At 26.3% G+C, this 20,466-nt stretch overlaps 2 protein-coding genes across 6 annotated transcripts in view; one reads left to right on the plus strand and one right to left on the minus strand.

Moving 5' to 3' along the window:
* Window positions 1–12,849, plus strand: part of LOC105216624 (poly(U)-binding-splicing factor PUF60) — a 337,933-nt gene extending 325,084 nt beyond the window's left edge. For all 5 annotated transcript variants that reach the window (XM_054229247.1, XM_011191216.3, XM_054229250.1 and 2 more), the window contains one exon: window positions 20–12,849. In XM_054229247.1, the coding sequence (XP_054085222.1) occupies window positions 20–458 (439 nt within the window). In that variant the 3' untranslated portion in view covers window positions 459–12,849. The remainder of the gene's footprint in view (window positions 1–19) is intronic.
* The window catches only part of LOC105216626 (uncharacterized), a 32,276-nt gene that overhangs the window by 10,570 nt on the left and 1,240 nt on the right, over window positions 1–20,466 (minus strand). The window lies entirely within an intron of this gene.

Genomic DNA, 20,466 nt, shown 5'->3' on the forward strand with positions numbered 1-20,466 from the left:
AATTTTGTATTATAATTAGATATGCACCATATCCCATACCGACGAGTGCTGCTGCCGCCAACGCCTTGGTACAGGCCCAACAGCAACATGTTGCGGCACAACAGCAACAACAAGCGAATGCTGCTGCCGCAGCTCAACAGCAACATACTGCCCATGCTGCCGCCGCTGCTGCAGTACAGCAACACAACGCGGCCAATACACAAGGCGTCGCTGCACAGAGCGCACACAATGCGCTCACCGTTACCGGCCCCGGTGGCGCAGCGAATGCGCATGGAGCACAGGCATCACATCATACGCTCGCCGCGGCCGCTGCTCAACAGGCCGCCTTAGTTGCCGGCAATCCATTGAATGCGGCTGCAGCCAATCCATATCAGAGCTATGCGCTAACCAATGTGGACATGTCCAGCTTTCAGGGTGTGGACTGGAGTCAAATGTACGGCATGGGCATGTACGTCTAAAGCGTAACACATTCGACACATTTGGTTTCATTTAAGCATTCGAATTGTGCGTTTTTTATTTGTTTGTTTGTTTTGTTTTTCACCAAGCAATGGAGTGTGCTGAAGTAAAATAAAAAATACTCTATATTGAAGCAGAAGAAAAAGCAAATATATTTATAGTTATAGAAAGAAAATCCAATGTCATGCTCACTAATGCTGTCGCGCCACAAATACATTTGTTTAAAACGCACGCCGTAAATTGTATGTGTGTGTGCGTTGCAACATTATTTGTGATAACCGCTGCATTGTTGTTTATGTGGCATGCGTGAGTTATGAATTTGTTAATTAATTTATTGAGACGCTGACCACAACCATTATAATACATTTTAAGTTCTCAATAACAACTTGAATTATATTTAAACGAAATGAAAAAAAAGAGAAGTGAATAAAGAACACTATAAAAGTGTATAAATTGCTTATTATTATTATCTTTATAATTATATAATATATGAATTTATTTAACACTTGAGCAGACAAGTTATGTGTGCGCTTTTTGGCTAGTTGTTTAGCGTAAGCCAACATAAAACAAAAAAAGAGTTCTACAATATTTTGGCAAGCGAAATTGCTTTATGCCAATAAAGAAGGGTCTGTTGTTGTGTAATAAAGGTAACAACAACTCATAAATTGCAACAATTCTCGTGTTGTATACATTACTTGCAAGCATCTTATTTAATTACTTGAAAAAAGACAAACTCTAGAGTGTGTAAAGGCGCTAAGCAGCCAGACAGCTGCAGTGCTATGCGCATAAAGATTAAAATAAAATTAAAAATTAATGAAAATACACATGTACTTAGCTTTAAGTGACTCAAAGCAGAATTACGGACAAGCGCAAACAACAATTTACGATTTGCGCGCGCATTGCGCTGAAAATTCATTTGTCAATTTCAAAACTAAACTAAATGATATATGCAAAATTGTGTATTTGTTATTGTTAAACAAATGCCGCTCTTAAGTATTATTACAACAAAAAAAAAATTAAAAGAAAAACAAAATTTGTGTGCGCAGCAATTTGTGTAGCGCCAAAATAACAAAAGCGCATGTACCCAGGCAAAAAAAAATTATAACAATTAAAAAATGTTGAAAAATTGATACATATATTTAATTTTAAGCATATAAGAAGAAGCAGAGCATTAAAAGAAGTAGCAAAAAAAAAAAACAAGAAGAAAAGAAACAACAAAAAACGCTAGCAGTAATATAACTACAAATGTTATAACTTATAACATGCAGTTGCAGGCAATGTTATTAAAAACAAAAAACAAAAAGATATTATCATTAAAGCAAAGTATATATAAATTGTACTAATCTAATCATAAACCATATAACATTAATATTGCATATAACAATAATTATATAAAATAATGAGAATTAGAATTTTAAACCACCGACTTGATTGCGTTTAATTTAGATAAACATGACAACAACAACAAAACAAAAAGAAAAATACATACTACATATACATACATACTATAATTATATACATGCCAATTACATACATACATACATACCTACATGGCCTACAAGTAGTTTTACATAAAAAACGCATGCTTAGTTACATACATACATATATATGTATAATAGTATATAGTGTGCCGCAAACTGCATTGTGGCGTAATTAGTGTAGTTGTGAGAAATTTTCTAACAAAAAACATAAATTTTAGCGTTAAATGCAGAGTTCATATGTGAGTTCAACAGATTTAATTTTTCAATACTGAAAGCGATTGTTTGTTTGATTTTCGAAAGCGATCAGCAAACAAAATGAACTCCACCTAAAGTGGTGAAATTGCTGGAATTGCAGTGTAAAGAAAAAACCAACACTGTTGTTTTGTTGGATATTATAAAGTCTGGAAACAGCCCTTGAAAGCGCTTTTATTTATGAATTTGATATTGTTTATTTGCCTAAAATCAAATACAAATACAAAAGAACAAGCTATTTAGCTTAAAAAAAGAATTTGCATTGCAACCTTACTACTTCCTACAAAATTATTGCAACAAAAAATTTCGTGAGACCTCACTTCATTTTGCCACATACGTTGCTTACAAATTACTTTCAAACATGGCTTAAATACATATATATTAAGCTACAGTGTACTTTAATTTTATATATAAAATATTTAAACCATAAACACTGCATTGCTACCATTTCCATACTAGAAATTTGTATTGAATTTCGTTTTTGGTTTTCCTTTAGTAATAATATTTTTTTAACAACAAAAAAAAAAATTAGTTTAGTAAATATACTTATATACATATGTATGAAGTGCATAAATATTGTAATTGCTTGCCCACAACTATTATTTGAATTTATTATAAAAAAAATATAAAAATAATTTATATAACATTAGTGTTTAACTGTACATTGTAATGTTATTAAATGCATATACATAAATATTAGCAATTAATGACAGCAGTAAAAACTGCGTGCGTATATATTTTAAATTTCAACGAAGCATTAGTGTATTTATTTTGATTTATATTGAATTTTCTTTGTGTATTATTTAGTTTTTGTTTCAGAAATTTTATTAATTTAATTATTATTTTATTTTTTATAAAAAAACAATTGTTTGGCACTTCTGTAGTACAGTTTGCATTATTACTACTAGTATTTTTATTTAAAAATTTTAAAATATTTTTGGTTTTATATTTCATATTTCCTTTGCTGATTTTTTAATATTTTAAATTTTGATTTTGCTTTGCCACTGAAACACTTATAGTACTTAACACTTGAAAGGCTACAAAAGATGTCTAGTGAAAATGTTAAATTAAAAAATATTGTTTGAAACGAAAGTGTATAATTTTTTTTTAATTACCAAAAATTATTAAAAAAATCAAAAAATTTTAAATAAGTTTATAACTAATTATACTCATTTGTGAACAACGTTTTGCTTTTATTTAACATTTTTACTTGCACACGAAGTCTAACGTAATATTTATATATATATTTTTTTAATATTCAAGCGGAATTCACACTGCATATACTTAGCGCATTAGTACAACTTATGCATTTTATGTAAGCACAGGTATTTAATATAATTTTCTTTTATATTATATTGTTCATAAGCGAATTGAATAATTTTTACTAAAAAAATATATTTTATATCAAAGAAAAAAAAAAAATAGTGCGTATAAATATTTCTTTGAACATTATTATTATAATTAATTTGTTTTGTTAAACAACAAAAAAATAATCTAATTTTACGTTAGCTAGTAGCAACATACACTTAATTGCATACATATGTAATCACATCAACATACATTGAAATCACTCATAAGTAATAGTATATATAGCATAGAAATGTAGTAATTACGTTATGTAATATTTTAATTGTCATAATTTGCCAGAATGTACAAATATTCTTTGACATTTCAGCAGCAGAAAGTATTACTAGCTTAATCTTGCGCCTGCGCACGCATACTGAGGTTAGTTCTGTAACGTAAAATGTACAACTTCATACGCATACACATACACATTAAAGGTATATGATGTTGGTTTTTTCATTTTCATTTTCAAAATATTTACTATATACTCTTCAATTGCGAATTTTAAGAATTAAAAAATAAAAGTTTATTTATAAAATTATAAAAAAATGTATTGAATAAAAATTTGTATCAAAAAAAAAAAATTAATGAAAATTAAAAAATTAAAATTTACAAAATTTAAAAAAAAATTTAATTTTGAATTTTCAAAAGCATTTAAGCAGAGTTTTTTGAAATGAAAAAACTACATCATTATATTTGATAAGTTTATTCTGCTCCATTTAAAACTGTAATTTCTTCTCTCAATTCCTATTTGTTTATGTTTTTGTTTTTGTTTTTATTTGCACTAGTTTCTTTTATATTTTGCTTAAATTATATAATTTCTTTATATTTTTTTTTTTTAATTTTTGCAGAAATATTTTATTTTGAAATTTTGTTTTTTTTTTTATTTTTTTGCTCTGTAGGTGATGGTGTTGAACAAATTATTCTTTGGAAAGCTGCATGTAAATTGGCTGACTTTTCAGAAAAATATTTTTTATGCAAACGTAATCTTTATTTAAAAATTAACACAATGTTTAGTAAAACATTTTTTCCGAAAATCTTTTTGCACTTACGAATTACTAAAGATTAGAAATATTCTAAATAAAAGTTGTTACTAAAAATGTTAGTTTCATTTCAAAATTGCATTGAAAATAAGTTCAAAAATTTAGTAATCTTTTTTTTTTTTTTTGGTCTCTTGAGAATATCCTTATTGTGTACTAAAAGATAAATTGAGTAACAAATAATATTTCTTGCTTACTATATTTGACACAACGTGGCATAATGTGCTTCAGAGTACTAAATTGAAAGAATTACTAATACGTTCTGTTTTGTATGAAGTTACCTAATTGATATTTAGCACTCTTTAGTACTGCAAATGGAAATTTAATAATTTAGTACTTCGTCAAGAAATTTAGTACTAAAATTAAGCAGTTCGTTTTTTTTGTAACCTAACTTTTAAGATACAAATCTAACTTTAAAAAACGGAAGAAAAGTTACGATTATTTGTTCAACGCCAACATTTTTCTACTCAAAACTGCTATTTTTCTGTCAACCACTGCACTCTCATGCTCACATTTAGTTCTAATACATATAAAAATGTTTTTAGTAATATAAAATAATTTTAGGTTAAGTACAATCGAAAATCACCTATAATATATACATATACACCATAACTTTCACCGCTAACTCAAACAAGCACTTACAAAGTAATCAATTTGAAATTCTCGTTTAGTATAGTAGTACCAAAATTTTCAATTTAATTAAATCATTTAATTTTAGTTTTGAAAAAATTACTTGCCACTAATAATGGCATACACACATACAATATATATCCAAGCATATGTATTATGATTTGAATTAGAAACTGATAAAAAAAAAACGTGTCTGCATGTCTAGTTTTTGGTTTATACCTAAACATAACAAAACCGAAAATATTTTTAGTTTTTTTTTTAATTTGTAAAATTTAGTTTTTAGTATTTACTCACACATTTATTGTATTTGTTTCTAGTTTTAGTTTTACTTACATACATATATGCATTGAATATGATTTTTTCACGAAAGTATTTTTGTTGTATGAATTGAAATGTTTCTTATTTAATTTGATTGGATTTCTTTAGTACTCGTCTATTATTATGCATTGTAAATAATTTGTGGAAATTATTGTGAAATAAATTTTTAGCGAAAAAGTATGCAAAAGACCTACTACATTTATTTGAAGCAACATACCTAATACCATACACTACCTATGTACTAGTTCTGTACAATTTGGCTAAAACAAAAAAAAGTAAACATATATTTAAATTACATAATTACATAGTTACATACATATTTCGTGCGTTAATTATATTATTGAGTACATACAATACTATATATTTGCATTCAAATTGAATTGCCAATTTATAATTACGGCTATCACATACATATATACATACTCTCTAGTATATATATATACATATATATATATAAAGTATATAGTTATATTTATATATATTAAGCAGCAAATTAATAAAAGCGAAAATGTAATTTTGTACTGTGTTTTTATTACAATTAATCGTATATTTGTAAAAAAAAAAATAATTAGTGATTTGTTTTGGTATTTAGACTGAAGTACAAGCATATATAATTCCTTAGTTGTATGTTTGTCTCCTACATACATACTGTTGTTGTCTGTTTGGCCTACTGTACATATATATATTTTATTTATTTAGCTGTTGTTGTTGTGTTGTTAAACAATTTAACATTTTCTCTTTAGTATTTTTAGTATTGAAAAACCGAAATTTGGTGAACGACATTTTTTGAATATATGTATATCCCATTTGAGTATGTAATTCATAGTGAAAATTATTGCATTAGCTTTTGTTGCTCCATTAAACTTTTGTCAGCAGCAGCAGTGGCGTGTGAAAGGTAAGTGTTCATAATATGTACTTATTGCATATGTATGGAATAATAAGTATCTACTTGTAGAGGCGTTGGAATCCTGAGCAAATATTCATAAAATTTTGTAGAGTAATGTGCGAAATGAGTGCAGTTTGTAAATTACATTTAATACATATATATATATAGTTATGTATATTGGTATTTTCACTTTCCGAAAGCAAAAGGAAGTATTTAAATAAAATGATATAAAAAAATAATTAATGCAGTCGTAGTGGAGCAGTTTGCGGCGCCCAGCAGCACCAAAGGACGCATGCCAGTGAGTGCTAAGTATGTTTATAAAATATGATACATTTAATTGTAATTTTGTGAAATTTCGACAAAACAACCTATTTGAGTTGGTGAATATTTGATATAAGCGAAAAAAATAACAATTAAATATTATTCTTTTATATTAAAACAAAAAAATTGGAAATTTTCATAATATTGAAGAATTTTTAAATTAATTTTTTTATTTTTAAAACACAACAGTTAAAAACAATATTTGAAAAAAATAATAATTTTAATAATTTCTACAAAAAATATTTATTGAAAAATTAGTTTAATAAATTATTAGAGAACAAATATTTAAACAAAAATATACTGAAAATTCCTTATAAATATAGAATTATTAAAATTGAATACAAAAAATATTTACTATAATTTTTTTTTTGTTTTGTTTAAAGCATTCATAATTCATTTTATTCATTTGCAAATAATTTTGAAGTTTTTCAGAAAGAAAAAAAATATATCAACAATCAATAATGCCACTAACCTCAAATAGGTTGTTAGGTCGAACAAAAAATAATAAAAACAATTTTATATACCTTAGTACTAGTAGTATTTAGTTTGATAGAATTAGCGTAGTCGTTTGAAAGCATACATTTGTGCGAGTTTTAGCATTAGTTACATAATTATATGATTTAAAAAAAAAAAAACCGTAGCTACTTGCCACTAACACTTTGTTGCATATGTATATTGTTATTTTTGGTTCTGTACAAATTAGTTTTAATTAAAAAGTATTTATTTTAGATAATCTAGTTTTTATGTATGTATTTATTGATGTTTTGTTTTTTTTTATATTTTTTTTTTTATTATTATTATATTTTTTTTTTATTATTATTTTTATTTATTTGTTTTAAATATTATTTTGTGCTTTTTAAAATCATAAAAAATTATTATATATATATTTATTATTAAAATTTAAATTATTTCAATTTTAAACCAAAGACATTCCACAAAACGCACCGTAAGACATTCGAAGACTTGTGACCTAATATCAATATATAATTTTTTTTTAACAGAACAGCGTTATGAAAACACTGCATTTTATTATTATTTAAGTGAAATTTTTTATTTTTTACAAACAATTTTATACTCAATGAGGCATTGAAAACGTTTTGTTATGACTTAAACAAAAAATTTAAGACTTGATATATTATTTTAAAAACACATGATTTTTTTTACAATACTTCTCAAATTTGTATTCGGTATACTTTTTTTTACATATCCACATACATATATATGTATGTGAATTACACTGTGTCGAAATCATAAATAATTTCAATTCAAAAGTGCCATTTTGAGAGCGAGAAAAACACTATGGAGACCAAAATCAAGAGCTATAAGGAAAAAAAATATCTAAAATATTTTTCAAAAATAGCAAAATAACAATTTTTACTCAAATTAAACAGTTTTTAAAAGTTATAAATATTAAAGATGATTTTTGTATAAATATAAATCATAATATTAAATTTGTGTAATGGAAATTTTTCATTGACATTTTTTTTCAACTCATTAAGTCATGAAAACAAATTTATTTTATATAATTTTATTTAATGGAAAATAATAACTTTTATTTGATAGTTTTTTATTAACTTAATTCTTGCCACATTTTAGTATTTAAATTAATACATTTTTATCAGCTCAAACAAAAAGTCATTTGATAAAACTTATTATTATTATAACATCAAAATATATATATATTTTTTTTTAAATATTTTGAATTATATATCACATCAAACTCCAATAAAATATTCACAAAACAGAATGATCTCATATAATTTAAGTTAAAAATATTTTTTGTAGTTTTAAGTTATTTTTTTTAATAGCTTATAATATAATTAAGAACAAAAAATATAAATACAAATAACAAATGTAAAACACAAAAAAAAAAAACATTTATAAAATTTCTAATATAATTTATATTGTTGATGTCTTTACAATTAATTTTTGGCAAATTAAAAAAAAAAAAAATATTTGTTTTTTTATAAAAAAATTTATCTTTTATATTTTCATAATAAAAATATTTTTTATTAATTATATTCAGCTGCATTTTACTCTTACGTTTTTGAGTTTTTTATTTATTTCAATATGTACATACATAAATACCCATACAATATTTTCTCTTATTATATTTTCTTGTTTTTAAAAATTTAGCATTTTTATGCCATTTTCGTTTAAAGCCGAAGTCAAAAGCTCTTTTCGCTGGCTAAAGTTTGTTTCGATTTAGTTGTAATAGCTCACTGTATATTGTAAACCGTTCGTTTTTTTTTTCTAATATAGCTCCGTTACTTTTGATAGTTTGAAAGTTAGGCATGCCTGTTTATATAATCCCAATTATTTATAGAATATGGAAATATAGATATTCAGATTTTTCTATAAGCAAATCATATTAATCAAACATAGAATAACCTTCACGAGTGGTAAAAAGTGGCGAATTATTGGAGAAAGCGCGATGACTAACCGAAGTGGTATTCTACTTTCTGAAGACAAAGAAATTTCTCCAAAGTGAAAATGGTTAACCACACTACTCATCATAGTATATACAATATATATTAATTTTGTTCATTTATAGATGATTTTGGTATAAAAGTTAAAAAATTAAACTATGAAAATATTTTGAAAAAAAGCTTTGACATATGTATATATATATATATTTTTTTTAAATATTTTAGTACAAATTTTTCTTAAAAGATTAGATAAAAGACTTTTCCACATAGTTGCATCCAATTTCCACTTCGAACAATGCATTACATATTTATATTACGAGTAGTAGTTTCATAAAAACTAGATTTAAAAAATTATTTAAATAAAAAAATATTTTGCAACCCCAAAAAGCATTTATTAGACTTGCTTGCTTTAATATAATAATAATATTCATAGATTAGCTACTTGCATATGGTTGAAAAAATATCAATTTTCATCAAATATATACTTTGAAAACAATATTTAAGTCTTCAACAACCAAATATGAAAATATTCTCATAAATTTATCTCCCTTATAATTTCATTCATATAAGAAATAGTAGTTTAGTTGGAGTATGGAAAAATTTAAGAAATAAATAAATTATCCATATTCCATACAGTTACTTTCATTATACCGTTAAACTATATCAAAACATTTTGGCTATTTTCACAAGAAAATTGTAGAGTAGATGACATACAACATTTTCGAAACATAATTATACATAATAATATTTATATATATATGACAAATATTATCCTTAATATTGCTCAAAAACAACAGCAACATAAAAAAATAACTAAACTATAGATTTTCACAGTATATTAAAATATATACAAAAGTACATAGTTACAAAAACCCATTTCCACTTGTGCATTGCCCCAAATTATTAAAAAAAAAGAAAAACAAATTAAAACTTTACTATAGTATCACATCGTATGACAATAAGCTCAACTGTGTTTCAAGAAAATATTAGATGACCTAACAGTATTTAGAAGAAAACATTTATAGGTTATAAAATAAATTGGAAACTAGTTTTTGAAACAAATAAACGAGTTCAGAAAAATACTTAAATGTAAAAACAAAAATAAATTAAGGGCGGTAGTAGTTTAAACAATAATCATAACAATTAAATCTTACGAAAGTAAGTAGATAGTGGAACTAATTATGGAACCACATGTAAAGTAGTTATGAAACCTTTATGAAATTGTTCAGGTTACTACGACATATGCATATAGATATTGGCACATAAAAATATGTATACAACAAACGGACGAATGGACGATTTTATCGGTGGTATTACGAAATCATTCTAAAACACACAGCGACTTCATTGAAATTCAAAAAAAAAAGAATACTTACTCTTTTGACATGAAAAAACTTCTCATAATTAAAAAAAAATTTACTAATAGTTCAAAAGTAGTTTCGTTAAAATGTTGAAATTGTTTTAGAATCTCAATTTGAAACGAGGCATTATCACTTTAAATACAATCAGCTTAAATTCACAAACAGATATGTTTTTTTATTTCACTGAAGTCGATGTTGTATTTGTTCGACAACTCACTTCATACAAACATTTTATAATAAACTATACTCAGACAGCCAAGTTTATAGAGTATCCCAGTGATGTTTAGATAGGCCATCTAACTCTTAATCAAAAATAATAGAATTCAGAATACCGCTTAGGTAGAGTTAACTTTATACTCTGGTTATGAAAAAAATGTATGACTATGCTGTAAATTGAAGTTAATGAAATAGTATGTACTAACACATATCTCTCAAAAGCTAAAAATTTTGAATTTGAAAACGTAAATAACCTCAAAATCCTCAAATTGATATACAAACTTAAGATAAACAGAAGTTTTATTAAAAACTAAACAAAACAAAAACAATTCGGTAAACAAAACAAAATAATATCAACGTAAAGTGTTGTGCAAATATATTGGCCTTCTTCATATGCAAACATACTTATGGACATGCATCAAATATAATAAAAAAAAAAATTAAAGTAATGTCTTCAAAAAAAAAAATATATATATATATATATATACGTATATTAAAGCAGTTATATTGATTTGAAGTTAATTTCTGACTGAATGCAAAGTAACAACGAAAATTTTAGAAAAAAAATTAAAATTAACTTAGCTAAAGAATAAAAAAAAATTAACGGTTTACATATATATACTTGTGAATATTACTGAGAAAATTGTATACTCAAACGTATAAATCGTATAAACAAAAGGTCTTCCTATATGACGGTATTTAATTAATTAGTAATTAGTGAGCAAACTAGATATATATAAAATGATAAAAAAATAAATTTTCTCGTAAATTAAAAAACTTAGAAGGCATGAATTTTTTTTTAATTAAGTCTACATATAAACAGTTATTTGCTGTAAGTTTTGTTTTTGACTTAGGTATACCAAAAGTATTACGTATATATAATTTTCATACAGAATTGTAGTCAGTCATCTATAGTCTGTAGTCTCCCAAGACTGGTAGAACCTTTTTTTGAGGGTTAATCTACATAAATATATATATTTTTTTTTTTCAAATTAGTAATTACTTTCGACCCGAAAAGAGCTTTCGGCTTGGCTTTAAGATATTTTTCTTTAATATTTTATAGTCCTTTATACAGCATTTTGGTGTTTTTGTTTCAAAGGTTTACAATTGTATAATTTTTTTCTCAGATTGTTCATGTTTAATGTTTAAACACACTCACTCAAGCTGACGGCAAATGTATGTATGTAAATAACGAGAAATCCATACAGTATTTGAAAATACATCTCTCTATTATCATTGTCAATTACTTGGTAACAATATTACGATATCAATGCGTACTGAAGTGTAGACGCGACATTAATTCAAAGAAACACTGCGCGACACAAATTCAACTACATACACTATAACATACTATATAAAAATACAACCGACAACCATATCTGGAAAAATTTAACTGCATATTTTTACTAACTAATAATCCTACATTCATACTAAAGGTTTATAACAGTGCAGTTGAGGTCTCAGAACAGAAAGGAAAAATCAGTTGGTGAAAAAATATATATTAGAGCTTGGAAATGGTAGATATTTATAGTAGTTTGCTCAGTGTAAACTGGGCATTATAAGTCATGAGATAAAATTTAAAGAAAATATAATACAATAATTAAAGCAATTCGTTTCTTGGAAATATACTTAAACTAAGTTAAAGCTATTTTGTTATAGATTATTAAATGTTATAAGCTCACAATATATAATTCATTTTAATTTCAATTCCAAAACGTTCAATAATTGATTTGAATAAACGATAAAATAAGTGAACTGTGTATAACTTATACATACCAGTAAATATTTATAAGTTAGTTTTAAGCTATAAATGAAAGGATATCAAAAAAGAGTAAACAATATTATATTGAAAAAAATACAAATAAATATTACATGCTATTTATGCTCCTTTTCAATGCCATTAACCAGGCAAATCATTCAACACACAGAAAAGGTTTTATAAAAAAATATGTTTTCCAAAAGGCTTCAAAGTAAAATCCTAAACAAAAAAACATGCGCCAGTCTCCCTCTAATTTGGCCCCTTTTAAAAGTATTGCTCTAATAAAATTTGTTCATTTGTTACTCGATATACATAATTAAATGTAAAATGATTAAACTAAATAAAAATAAAAAAAAGACAAAAATTCGAAGAGCTACAAATTAATTTTACATATCAGAAAAAATTATATATTGTACAAACACACAATCATATAAAGCGGGAGGATAAATTATTATAATATCAATCCCTTCAAAAATGTGCAGATCAGTATTAAAAACTCTTAAGCAAGCATTAAAGGTAAGTAGCTTTCCGATAAAATTTGGAAGTTGGTTAATCAAAAAACAATTAATTCTATATAATATAATATCTATATAATATAATTCTCATAAAATATTTATAACAGCTAAACCACCTTAATGATACATAGACATTTTGATTTTGTTTGTAGATTGCTTGTGAGAAGAAGCGAATCGAAAACGACTATTGTTAGTAGTTGAGGCTTATAAAATTTGTTGATATGAGCAAATGACCAAGAGTATGGTGAAAAATAGGCAAACTTCCATATTTAAAAACTCGACATACATAAAATATATAAAGAAGTTCTAAGGCCGGTGGACACAAAAGAATTAAAAAAAAACATCTATAATCCACTTGACTTATTTAGCCTCTTATACCAGTTTTTGAACTCAGATTAATGGACTAATCGAAAAACTAGGAGTATTTTTTTTGACAATAGTTTTCCAAACTGAATTATATATTGACCATTTTCCAATTAAATAGACTATAATTTGGAATACTTTTACCAATTATACCAGTTTAAGGAGTTTCAATACAATTTTCGTGGAGGATAGACTTTCAATGGAGGAATGAATTTGAAATTAAAAACAATTTTTTTTAAGTATAAACCATTATAAAATAAAGGGTGATTTTTTAAGAGCTTGATAACTTTTTTAAAAAAAAAAACGCATAAAATTTGCAAAATCTCATCGGTTCTTTATTTGAAACGTTAGATTGGTTCATGACATTTACTTTTTGAAGATAATTTCATTTAAATGTTGACCGCGGCTGCGTCTTAGGTGGTCCATTCGGAAAGTCCAATTTTGGGCAACTTTTTCGAGCATTTCGGCCGGAATAGCCCGATTTTCTTCGGAAATGTTGTCTTCCAAAGCTGGAATAGTTGCTGGCTTATTTCTGTAGACTTTAGACTTGACGTAGCCCCACAAAAAATAGTCTAAAGGCGTTAAATCGCATGATCTTGGTGGCCAACTTACGGGTCCATTTCTTGAGATGAATTGTTCTCCGAAGTTTTCCCTCAAAATGGCCATAGAATCGCGAGCTGTGTGGCATGTAGCGCCATCTTGTTGAAACCACATGTCAACCAAGTTCAGTTCTTCCATTTTTGGCAACAAAAAGTTTGTTAGCATCGAACGATAGCGATCGCCATTCACCGTAACGTTGCGTCCAACAGCATCTTTGAAAAAATACGGTCCAATGATTCCACCAGCGTACAAACCACACCAAACAGTGCATTTTTCGGGATGCATGGGCAGTTCTTGAACGGCTTCTGGTTGCTCTTCACCCCAAATGCGGCAATTTTGCTTATTTACGTAGCCATTCAACCAGAAATGAGCCTCATCGCTGAACAAAATTTGTCGATAAAAACATTTCGAACCGAACACTGATTTTGGTAATAAAATTCAATGATTTGCAAGCGTTGCTCGTTAGTAAGTCTATTCATGATGAAATGTCAAAGCATACTGAGCATCTTTCTCTTTGACACCATGTCTGAAATCCCACGTGATCTGTCAAATACTAATGCATGAAAATCCTAACCTCAAAAAAATCACCCGTTAGTCTGAACTGTCTTCGATTCGTCAAACCCCGCAGAGTTAGTGAATCGAACTAACAACTGGTATAAATCAAATAGACTGGCATAAGCAAAGAGAATTCGTATAGCAAGCAAGAAGGTGCTGCCTAACTTGTTTATATTTTACTTAATCCTCATCGCCGAAATGTTTTTGTTGCTTTTAGTCAACTCTATAAAAGAATTCCCTGAAATATACAAGCTTTTTTATATACTACATAAAGGTAAATTATATATGTATTAGTACTGAGAAATAATATCAGCAAACAGTGAAATTTCTCGATACACAAATGAACTAGGTATTTTAATTTATACAGCATAAGTGTTTTCGAGAACATTCTCTAGTTGTTTCATATAACACTGTACTCGTTTAAATAGTTATTGTATGAAACAAAGTATGTTAAATGATATACTCAACTGTGCTTTCCACTGCATATACAGTAGTTACTATTTATATAAATGTAGTGTAAACTTCTGCAAACAAATACATACAATTTTTTGAATAGTTGACGTTTTGGAATCTTCCATTTTTCAACTTTGTAATCGGAAATTGTTGGTGTTTTTTTCTTGTTTAAATAATATACAAATTTTTGCACATACATATATAATCGAAGTGGTGTGCATTTTATATGTTTTGTGTATATATACTACATATGTGGAAGACATTGAACAAAATTATAAAAATTTAAAAAACAAAAATTAAAATTGAAAACTGTTAAAAGCGGAAATTATACATTTTCCAAGTAAACATATATACATTTGTATGTATATGTATTTGTATATACATACTTATATATTACATTAAGCTTGTGATTTAGTGTATTTACTGTTTATAATGTAAGTGCAGAAATACACAATGTATCAACATATATATGTAACTTTATATGTATACAAAAACAAAAAACAAAAAAAAATTAAAAAAAAAATTATATTTAAATTTACATACATATATACTTAGTTTTGTAATGTAGTCTTTATACATACATGCATATATATGAAACGATTATGCCCTTTCTATATATACAAACAAACAAACCAAAAAGGGACATATAATTTAGCCTTAGTTACTTAGCGTTAAGCCATATGTAGCAAGTGTTGATTACATACTTCAAATACATATACATATATAATAGTATATAAGTGTGTATTTATGCATGTAGGTAATGTATAACCTTTCAGCTCAATCGTATTATGAATTGTGCGTCTATATACACGCATTTACATATATAAAAAAATGTTTATGAAAAAATTATATTAAATTGATTTCGTTCCTTTTCTAGCTGTACAAGCATTCACTTATACCTATACCAATACATATACATGTATCGATGACGTATGAAGAATAAAGAATATATAATGCTGAAGAAATTTGAATAAAATACATAACGGTGTTTATTTACTTGCTAAACATAGCGCTTATATATATATAAAGAATATGTGTGTGCGCGAAGCAGAAATATATGTGAGCAACAGGTAGCGTATGGCATGTGCGCCTAAATGTATGCTTAAAATTGTGTTAATCTGCATATATGCAGCATTGAAATAACAATGTAAAAGTTGCATTAAAATTGTTAACTGTAAATGTAGCAAATGTTTTATGTAAAATGTTGACATACATGTATGTATGTATACAAATATATGTAAAAGTAGCGAATCAAGTAAAATTTTGTAATGTAGTGGTAGTCATCAATATTTACTAAAATGTTCTATGCAATAAAAGTAAACAAATATCAGTAGCAGTAAGTAATGTTTGCAATAACTGTTACGTAAATATCATTGAAAGTTTAGCAAAATAACCGTATATTGTGTGTAATTGTAATTGCTGCAAAATCACTTTTCTTTCATTTATTGTACTTTCCTTGTGCATTGCTTATATCCAGTATTTAACGGTAGTAATGCAAAAGTTATTAGTAAAACTGTAACAAGCAAATGTATCTACCACTAAACAGACTTAATTAAAACACATTTGTAGCGTATCTTTAGTATAGCGCTAATTAATAATAATTTTGTAGACAAAAATTTTCATTTTTTTTTTGCTAAAACGATTTATTTTATTAATTTATTTTTTTAAATATTATTTATACTGCTTTGCTTTTTTTATTCCTGTAATAAAGTCATATAGTATATTTATATAGTAGTGTAGAATAACTGCCTTTGCTAATATAAAGCTACTTGTAATTCGCTTTCATTCATCAATTAGTAAATTAATTAGTGAAAACTCATTTTTATTAACCTATTTTTTTTTTGCAGTGATATTTGCTAGTGGTTTATACAGTAGTTGAAATATTGTAGTTGAATTACAGTGATTTCCATCATATCGAGTTAGCAGTGAAGGTAAGTGAAAGCACTGCAATTTCAATATTTCTGCAGCATAGTGCTTAAAGTGTTTTATTGCCGATCAACTGTGTCATGTCAGGGGATAGCTTAAGTCACTAGTATGTGGACATAATCGACTGATATTAACGAACAGCGAATATGAATAGATTAATATTTGAACCACGATGAACACAGTATATCATTAGTTTGAAGTTTGGATTAATTCAATATGTTTTCAAAACTATGCACGTTTGGTTCAACGCAGCTAAGAGTAATTAAAATTTATACAGATGATTTAAAATGAGATGAAGTAGCATATAATTGCTATGAGAACTATAATGAAAAATAATTTGCATTTGATGCGTAATTGATTTTGTCATTAAATACTATTTCAATATTATATTCAAGAGTTCCATATTCAAATTTCCCAACGAAGATTTGAAGATTTTCTTATAATGAAGGCGAAAGAGTTCGATTCATCGTTATATGAATCAATCTTTAAGACAGAGGCCTATTCAACTACATATGACTGGCAAATATCACAGCAGATAAATAGTATGCCTCCTAGATACATATATGATATTAGTATCGTCCAAAAGCAAACTGCATAGAATATCAAAATAAATCAATTTAAAAAATATATTTTGTGTCTAATATTATTATTTTATTACATAAACTATATGTACAAATTATAATAATATACGAACAAAAAGCCTAATCAGTTAAAAAAAATTAAATATTTTTAAATATTTGGAAGTCAGGCTTTCAGGTAGTATTTGAATATTTGCTTATGAAACTAATTTGAATTAATAATTGAAATGAACTTTTTACAATTTATCAATATACATATCGCTCATTTACTTGAATAGTGTCACAACTCAAAAAACACGATTTTTGAGTTGGGTATGAAGAAATGTGCGCAATTTCAGCGTCCATATTGTAAAAAAATTTCATTCCGATCCGTAGAAAAATTAACCGTGAAATAAGAATGTGCCGTTATTAAACTTGTTAAGTTGCATTATTTTTTAACCACAATAACGACACTTCTCAGTTGTGCCAGAATTAGGCATGGATTTTTTTCTGAAAGAGAGACATATTTTGTGTTACAACACATATTGTCATAGTGTGAATTTGGTTTTCTTTTCAGAAAGAACGACATATTTTGTATTACAACGATATTGGTGAAAAGTAATTAAATTTTTCGTATTGATTTTTTTCAACAAAAACGACACGTTTGACTTAAGACGGCGAAATTGATTTATATTTTTCACAAATAACGACATAATTCAAAATGGGTCACATTTATGCCCAAGAAAAAGCATTAGTATACTCTATGTGGTCCATTTATGCTCAACATTGTATTTTATATATTACAGGCCACTAGATTTGTCAATAAACAGTTGGAATTTGTTTATATTTGCTAAATAAGAGACAATTGAAAACTTTAAATCGCTCTCCTGAAAAATCGACTTTTTTGCGTTGTGACACTATTCAAGTAAATGAGCGATATGTACATATATAAAAAAGTCAAACAGAAAATTTTCGGAATTACTGCTCTTGAAGGCATTTTTTGAGTGTAGCAGGTGTTAGATATAACAAAAACATAAAAATTTCCCAACTAAAACTATATAATTTCTATAAGAAAATAGTGAAAAAATTTAAAAAACACGATAGTAAAAATAACATGTGATGTAATAACAACAACAGTATACAATTTAGCAAAATTTTCTAAAGACTCCAGACAATATTCATTGAGGAACAAAAAATAAAAAAAAAACTTAGTAAAGAATATACTCAAAGCAACACACCCACAACAATAAATTACAAGTTGAAGCATAGATACAGAAATACAAAAGAATGTATGTATATTTAGATAATTAATGAAAATTTAAAAGAAACAAACAACAATTTGTAGCTAATAAAACAACATACGCCGAAATAAAAATAGATAAAAGCGCATAAAACCGGCGCGCTAATAATTCTGAAAAATATTTAGTGTTTTTTAGTGGAACATTTGTTTCGAAAATGACAGCCATAAAATATCGGTGTCAGCAATTTAAAATGTAGATATACATATACATATATAATAATTTAAAACTATTTATATATCTATATATAGTTAGCTCTCACATGTTTACTTGTCTGCAAGTAGTAAACAAAAAAGTTAAAGAAGTCATAGTAAAGTACTTAATTACTGGGCAAGGTCAAGTTTGTACGTACGTAAATGTGTCAAAAATGCGTAACACGAGAAGTCTTAGGAAATATGCTAGACTAATAACCCAATAAACAATTTAATTAAGAAGAGCAGAGAAGTACAGATGCGTACATACATACATACATATATGTATGAGTAAAATTGTAGGTTAAATACTTCATAAGTACATATATACTCGTAAAAGAACTTGCTAATGTACAATAGTGACAAGTATCACTTTATTTGTCTAGAAATTCTTCTGGCATTTGGCGGTTCTATTTCTTTTTAAAGGGCTCTATATCCTATACTATATTAATATTTGTTGTATTGATTAATTTTTCTTAAATTTTGTACTGAAACAACATTTTTTAAAATTTTAGCATCAACAAAAAGTGGCAACTACCACAAAAATATTTCCAACTTTTTATTTTTTTATTAACAATATTTTGCTAAAAATTAGAAAATTTTTTTAAACAACTGGCAACCCACTAACTCATTTGTAACTGTTATATAATATACACTCATCCATATAAAACTGTAGATATCTGTAGTTTGAAAAAGTATACATATATAGCCATAAATACGAAAAGTGGATCTCTCTCTCTTAAAATAAAGTATGATCTCTGGAGAAATCGCTTTGAACACATTAAAACAACCATGTAATGTATAGACAAAACCATTAAAAACACTAATAAAATATTTAAATAAATAAATATATGCATTGCGTTATAAACAATATGTATTTTACTAATTTAGTATAGATCGCTTCAATAGTAGTGCTAAATTATGCAATTCCATTTTTCATTTAATTTTTTATGACTATAGCTTCAGTAAAAGCGTAATTTTTATTTATTGCCTAGTTCAATTTATTTTTTCACACAAACATTTAGTAGATTTTTCTCGATCTTTCTGTGTGTTAGTACATTTATACATATATATTTTTTAGACTGTAGACGCCTGAATTGTAAAATTGTCAATAAAAATGCTTTTAGTTTTCAAAAATAGTATATTTTTTTATGTAAACTGCAATATAGTATTTTTCCGTCAGATTTTTTACAGTATTGAATAGCGAGTGATTAAACAATATATTACCCTAACAAACTAGTATTTATTTCTTAAATATTCATATTTTTAGGTTCAAACAACGGACGTTATTATTTGCGATTTTGTTTCGAAGTATTTTCTTTATATCTAACACTCCCTGAGTTTACAATCATTGATCAAGTTTAGAAAACATCAGATTTTCACAAGTCCGATTTCGATGTGAGAAAATATACATACATATATGAAGATTACATCGGATCGATTTGTTAAAGGTTTGCTTTAGACGTAGAGGAAACCCACACGTTATCACCACCGGATTATGTTTTTGGGTCTAAA

Source organism: Zeugodacus cucurbitae, chromosome 2 (assembly GCF_028554725.1).
Source record: "Zeugodacus cucurbitae isolate PBARC_wt_2022May chromosome 2, idZeuCucr1.2, whole genome shotgun sequence".
In the NCBI taxonomy this organism is placed as follows: Eukaryota; Metazoa; Arthropoda; class Insecta; order Diptera; family Tephritidae; genus Zeugodacus; species Zeugodacus cucurbitae.